The 6,938-nt window shown below is 43.9% G+C and overlaps 1 protein-coding gene across 1 annotated transcript in view; it reads left to right on the top strand.

The window, feature by feature from the left end:
- The window catches only part of LOC131890928 (nephrin-like), a 48,325-nt gene extending 41,815 nt beyond the window's left edge, over positions 1 to 6,510 (top strand). Inside the window, exons 9-13 of the mRNA XM_059240382.1 lie at positions 923 to 1,082; positions 1,580 to 1,791; positions 3,012 to 3,200; positions 4,325 to 4,832; positions 5,982 to 6,510. Coding sequence (XP_059096365.1) covers positions 923 to 1,082; positions 1,580 to 1,791; positions 3,012 to 3,200; positions 4,325 to 4,832; positions 5,982 to 6,316 — 1,404 coding nt within the window. The 3' untranslated portion in view covers positions 6,317 to 6,510. The remainder of the gene's footprint in view (positions 1 to 922; positions 1,083 to 1,579; positions 1,792 to 3,011; positions 3,201 to 4,324; positions 4,833 to 5,981) is intronic.
- Positions 6,511 to 6,938: the final 428 nt, after the last annotated feature.

Here is a 6,938-nt window from a genome sequence, read left to right on the forward strand (position 1 = left end):
GATACTCAAAGACAGAAGAAAATGGGGTCCCGTTTATGCCCGAAGTTTTAAATTTTCTCGAATCGTCTCGGCAAGATATGAAGATGGCTTCATAAGCGCGTCTGATGTTGTTGTAGTGGATATTTGCTTCAGCTTGTCCTCATCTCCAGGCACTCCCCACGGAGTTCTTGTCCTGTCGTCTTGAGCGCCTTTGCCAAAGCCGTAGTACGTCCCTACGCACGTACGTACGTATTCCAAAAAGGAAGCCAGCCACATCTTTTGATCGCATCATCACCTAGCCTCAATCTTGTCGCCTTCACACTCAAAGATGTGAGACGGTACAAATTCAAGCTTGGACTTTTTTAAGTCATAAGACCTACTTATTGGTAATCCTGCCTCTAAAAGGAGGTTTTGTGCTCCTCCGACGCTGTCCCATAGTTCAGCCTTTTTAATCATTCAAAATCCCATCTCCAGAGGGTTTCACAGATTTGGAGTGTGTTGGATTTTCATCTCAACATGAGGTTGAAGGGAGACTGGAGGATCAGGCCTTCAAGGAAATAGTGGCACCATCTTTTCCTCCCCCTTATATTTGGACTGGCCTAGGGCGACATTTTGGAATATCGAAGGCTCCTTCGCTTCGTTTTTCTTGATAGCGGCAAGGCCGACATTTTCAGAGCGGCCTTTCGTAGACGGCGTTTTGTGAGAGAAAAGATGAATTTAGCTCCCTCCGTTCGTGCATTGCTACTCATCCAAGGCCAAATCAAACTTGTCATGGAGGCACGAAGGTCGGCATTCCGAGACTTTGTATTATTCGCCTCTCCAAGCCATCCTGTGTACTCCATACTGTAACTCGGACTCATTTCCATAACCAATGCCCTCCCCACTAGTACGAGTACACTTCCGAGCTTCATATTTGACATGAGCAATTAATTTTCGTTTTCAGGGCGAAATTATCCAACCCGACGTGGCCAATGGTGTGATCATGAGTAATCAGAGCCTCGTCTTGCAAAGTCTAAAGCGAGAGCGAAGCGGTCAATACTCGTGTACGGCCATCAACTCGCAAGGTCGGAACACCAGCCTTGATCTCGCTCTGAAGATCAAATGTGAGTATATTTCAAAACGAAAGGAAAAACCTGTTTCCAGGGTGAGCAAAAGGCAGTTCTTGTGATAGGATAGTACGTCCATGAATATAGAATGTCAATTCATTTTGGTTGATTAAGTTCACTTGGAATCGGATATGCCAAAGGCCGTGGCTCGCTGGCAATTGATAAACATGTTTATATCGGCATTTGGGGTATTCATCCCAAATGCATGAATGTTCAATTATTGAAAAGTCTAAACGTCTTTGTGAATAATCAGAGACAACTTGGATAAGAAAATTCCCTCGGGATGTCTCGATGGAACTGAGTTTTTTTTTTTATGCGCTGGAATTGTGTTTATGGTTGATCGCAAGGTCACATAGAAAGCTGGAATCAAATAGCTCTTTTGAAAATCCTAGACCGATATGGAAGGAAAGGCTTTGGTAATTGAGTTGTCGGCTCTCGTGTCGAGATTCCATCACGGATTGTAATCTCTTTTGCCTTCGCTCTTTGTGTTCCAGACAAGCCGTTTTGCAAGGCCGGCCTTCCTTCGATCTACGGGGCCATTTCAGACCATACTATTGAGGTCCTCTGTCAAGTTGAGGCCAATCCACTCTTCGATTTGAAATTTGAGTGGACCTTCAATTCGAGCACCGGGAACATCCGAATGCCCAATTCTTTGGTGAAGAGCAAGCCCGAGAACGCCAGTTCGGTATTGGCCTTCACGCCCAAGGTAATGTCCACATTTGTATTTATTTCATTCTGTTTCTAGACACAATGCCGTGTGAGCGAAAAGAAAGTCACTTTGAGTCAAGGCACCGCGGGAAAGGTTGTGGTTACTTCTGGTCAGACCTTTGATGGGAACAGTTATTGCTTTGGAACGTAGAAGTGTTGGCCTTGTTCTTAACGCGAAGTCCACACGAGTTGTCGAGCTGGCTTTGAAGGAGGGCCAAAGTTTGCGAGAGCGAAAGTTGGTTGCAGCCTTTATTCATTAGAAACGAGAGTCTGGTTGGTTTGAGAGCTTGTTGTCCAGGATGTTCAACGAGCACCCCATTGTTAACAAATAACAGATAAAGCAAGTACTTGCACATTTTCCAAAACACTTCAAACTTCGAGAGCAAATACTTATCACAACCACTTCATAGACCAGCGTGTTCCCTTTTTCCGCCCAGATGGAGGAGCTTCCAAATGCTTGAGAGTGGAAAACAAAGCCCTAACCAACAACACTAGGCCATTCATCTTCATAAGGGCACACAATATGAGCTAGAGGGCTAAGGGAAATCGAGGCTACCTTTCCGACGACTCTAACAAGGCCATGCCAAGGGAACAACGAACCAGTGTCAAAAATGGGGGAATTTACGAGAATGTTTTGGCCAAATGAAGCGAACATATTGCTCGCTCGACACATTCATTCACTTGTTAATTTAATGTTATTTCCCAATGTCAAGATGAACAGCCATCTCAGACGTATTGTTTGAAGACGTCATATTATGATTGAGCACTATCGGCTACGAAAAGACTGATTGATGAATGTGCACTTGGATGGAGCCTTGCTCAAAATTAGTCGTTGTATGTACGGTTCGAAAATATTGAAGTGTCGTCTTGCAGGCCAAAGAATACACCTGCCTAAAGTAAAGTGTTTTTGTATTTCCACAGCCGTTATTGTAATCATGGCTTGTTCAAAATTGGGTCCTCTGTCAACCGGATCTCCCAAAAGTGTCCCTTCTTTTCAATCACCTTCATCCAAAGAGATATCCCCATATTTTGGTGGGCAACTGACCTCCTTTTTTTTTGAACATGTTTTTGCTTGAATTCGAACCATGTTTGTTTCAACCAATAGCTCTGTCCCTCAAAGTCTGAAATGAGTATGACACTCTCCAATGATGTGTGTGTATGATAATAATTGGCCAGAATTCCGTCTAATGTACCCCCATTCACTCCGATCTCTTCCAGAGTGAGATGGATCTTGGCACCCTTTTATGCTGGGCCTCAAATCCAATCGGAGTCCAGAGTGAACCGTGCATCTTCCATCTGATTGCCGCTCGGAGACCCAACCCGGTGGCCAACTGCACGGCCGCCAATAAATCTTACGCCATCCTGAAACTGAAATGTGTCCCTGGCTTTGATGGCGGTCTCCTGCAGGTACGTAAACTCTGGCCAATGTACAGCTGCGAGGAGGCCAACAGCAATAGTAACAGCAGCAGCAGCAGCAACATCAACAACAACAACAACAACAACAACGAGACAACCACTGTCCTAGATAGATGGCTCTTCTTCCGTGTTATGGAACATAAATATGGATATTGGGAAGATGCTTGGCTTGATATCGGCAGAAGGGATGGCTGTAATGGCAAAGAGTACGAACAGTTGGGATCCTTTGATTAATAGAGCCTCAGCTCGACCCATATTGGCCTCCAAAAGCTCGAGAGATCCGGGGATGCTTTTTATTTGAAAGGTGTTTTAGGTCGTAGGGTAGAGGAACCGGAACTGCATATCTGGATAGTGTGACTGACCTTGGAGTCCATTAAATTGCTATTAATGTCATTGTCCAATGTTGCCGCGTTCCATAAAATGGATGGTCACTTAATGTGCTTGTCAGTCCGTTTGGTCGTTTTTATTAAAAAGGGAACTTCCTCGGATTGAGCCAAGTGGGAAAAGTTGGAAAGTTTGCCGTTGTTCTCGTAGCTCTCGAGAAGGGCCTTTATCATGGGGGTTAGGAGTGAGTTATGTAGAGGAACTATCCACGAGCTTATTTAGGACAGGAAGCATTGTGTTCTGGTTCCGAGCTCACAGAGAAAGAAAGCTAACTAGACTCGTTGTTCCATTGCATTACTCGGACAACTTGGACCATTTGTCTTCAAACAAAGATGGCCTCCCAAGGGACATTCCAACCTTGGACCGCCAGAAAATCTACTCCTTCTTCTACATTATCTGCACAATAAAACGCTTCCGTTCTCCGAGGTTTATGTTCCAATATTTCTTGCTTCATGTCCGAGGTTCCCTTTTTTTATCCCATTTGGCTTGGCTTTCCTGTCATGATTCGCTCGATGGTATCGTGAAGAGCCAACTGGACCCAGAAGCTTTTAAAAATGCACTCAAATCCCGCTCCAAGTTCCACACTCAAATTGATGCAATTGTGTCGATCCACATTGTTCCATCCCACAAAGAGAAGTGAAATGAAAAAATGCACCTGCTCCTGTCTCATCAGACGACACGCAATTCCTCAAAAACTCGGTAAACCATTTTCCCCACCTTGTTCCTTGCAGAACTTCACTTTGGAGATCCGGAATGCCCAGACTCACGCATTGGTCCACAATCAAACGCGAGCTGAAGAGCCGGAATTCAGAGCTGTGGGTCTCAAACCCGCCACCGGATACATTGTGTCCATCTATTCCACCAACGCGAGGGGAACCAGCGATCGGCTGAACTTCCACGTCTTCACCTCGAACGAGTTGGATAATCCAAATATCTTGGAGACCAACGAAAGTGCTCTCACGAATTCGTCCAAGTTCAATGAGCCCACGAACTTCCTCAAGGCGGTCTTCATTGCGGCCATTGCTCTAGCCTTGGTGGTCATCATGCTATTCGCCGCCATCTGCTTTCGAAGAGTCCAGTTGGGACTTCGAAAGTCCAACAGTCCCAACCCAGCCATTCCGGGAAAGAAGGATGTGGTGGGCCTGGCCAGCACCGATGGGATCTCGGGCAGTTCCTCTCATGGTTTCACCATGAAGGACACCACTCCAGACGATCGTCTCATGGGCGTTCGCATAACAGGTGAGGGCAAACAGGGTATTTAACTCGAGCTGACGTATTGGAAAGGATTAACGACCGAGACTCACACAATGTTGTTTTAAGAAGAAAACGGAAAATAAACTTGAATAATATGGTCTTGGCATGAAAAGACGGTTCGAAGTTGGTTCGTCTTTGCGTACACCGGCACCCAGCAATTAACTGCAACTTAAAAACGATATCAAACACAAAAAAAAATCTGTTTTCCGAAACTAAGTACATATAACTATCGAGTACAAACCCTCAAAAGTTAGCTTTCTATTAAGGGCTTTTAAGCGATTCGAGCATTGGACAGTTTTCAAAATCAATTGCAACAAAACGCTATGGCCTGCACAGTCACTTCAGCATCCAGATCCTTTAAAGCATGCTATCTTTTAGATGCGATCCTCTTAATCGACCGCAAAATCGTGTTGGAGTGGTATAGACATCAAACACTAAACAATGGAGTAACCTTCTTTAAAGGAATATTCCTGGCATAATGAACAAAAACAAAATTGCAATACAAAATTCCTGGACTGGTTTATTTTCAATAACATGTTTAACCTTTGCCACGACACTTGTTTGTATTCACTGACATTTAGCCACCATGAAAGTCTTAAGTGGATTGTGACAGGGAGGTTTTGCACACATTTCAGGTAGTTGACAATCAGACCAAGTCGTTAAAATCAGGGGATAGAAATTTGATTACAACCCAAGATTGAATACTTACCACCGAAACGTGTTCAACTTAACCATCAAGTACGTGGTTGGCCTTTAAGATAACCTTTCGTCAAGATCCTTTGTCTCACAATAACGGACCAGAATAATCGACAACTGAGTCTAGGCTAAAATCAATCAAATGGCTTCAAATTTACGCCAGCCAAGATATTCTATCCTTGAGTTGATGATTGACAAATATTAGACAAGGCTGACCACCATCAAGTTCGCACATCTATGCTTACAAGACCAACAAAAACAAGTTGAAGGTCAGAGTTCAACCTCGCGAATGAAAGGAACTCTGGAGAACTCACTTGCTTTGCGGCGTGACCCTAAGTTCCACCTGAAAGCACCACCCACATAAAACTATCTTTAGCCTTGCTACCACATGCCACACGCAGTTTTCGCTGATGACCTTTTTGATTCATCCATTTTCAGGCAACCCACTTGACCCCCACGAGGATTACGGCTCATTGAATCCCAACTCCAAGCAATGTTCGATTCCGTCTTCCTCAACCTCCTCCATTGCGCCCAAGAGGCAAGCTGCCGGCTTGTCTGAAAGTCATATCATTTGTAATCCAGTGCCAAATCCGGATGTGATCATCCAGGAATCCAATCCCATCAACTTCCACCCTATCATAGACAAGAAATATCAACATATCGAGTTCTTTGATCCCGAGGAAGAACACGGCTCCTTGGATCATCCGCCTTTGGTGCGTGGTTCGAATCCGCTCTTCTTGAAACTGGATCAACACCGTGAATCTAATGTATAGACAATATGTTTTCAATCGTGTTTCCAGTCATCCACCATACATCGCAAATTATCAATGGCAGATGTATCCGGGCAAACAATATACAAAAATAATGTCGTTTTTGCACTTAAAGTCAAGCCAAGAAAATCAGAACGCGTAGAAAACGGTGTACTTTCTCTCTTGTCAGAATAAATGAGCTGATTCGTGGAATGCAATACATACAAGTTTGAAGGATTCCATTGGTATCAGTAGTAAAAGGAGGTAAAGATCAAGCAAACGATGCACATGCGCTGAACATGTGCCCGGAACCGATAACGGAGAAAATCGTTTCTCATGAAAAAGAACCTTCATTGGGAGAACACACAATATTTCATTCGATACGAATGAATGAACATTAGAATAAAAGCTAATGGTATTCATAAGCAGAGCCATTATTCATAAAAAGTAAACTAAATGTAGGCTGTTGTCGGAAGTGTGTCACAATGATTGAACATCAGATTACTTATACGGTATATTGGATTATTGGTCATTCGCGGAAGAGCCAGTAAAAAAAACCGAATGACATTAATTTGCCTTCTAATGCCAGAAATGGTTTAGTTATTTGTCTATGTAGGCTGTTGTCGGAAGTGTGTCACAATGATTG

The sequence above is a fragment of the Tigriopus californicus genome, chromosome 11, assembly GCF_007210705.1.
Source record: "Tigriopus californicus strain San Diego chromosome 11, Tcal_SD_v2.1, whole genome shotgun sequence".
NCBI classification, from domain to species: Eukaryota; Metazoa; Arthropoda; class Copepoda; order Harpacticoida; family Harpacticidae; genus Tigriopus; species Tigriopus californicus.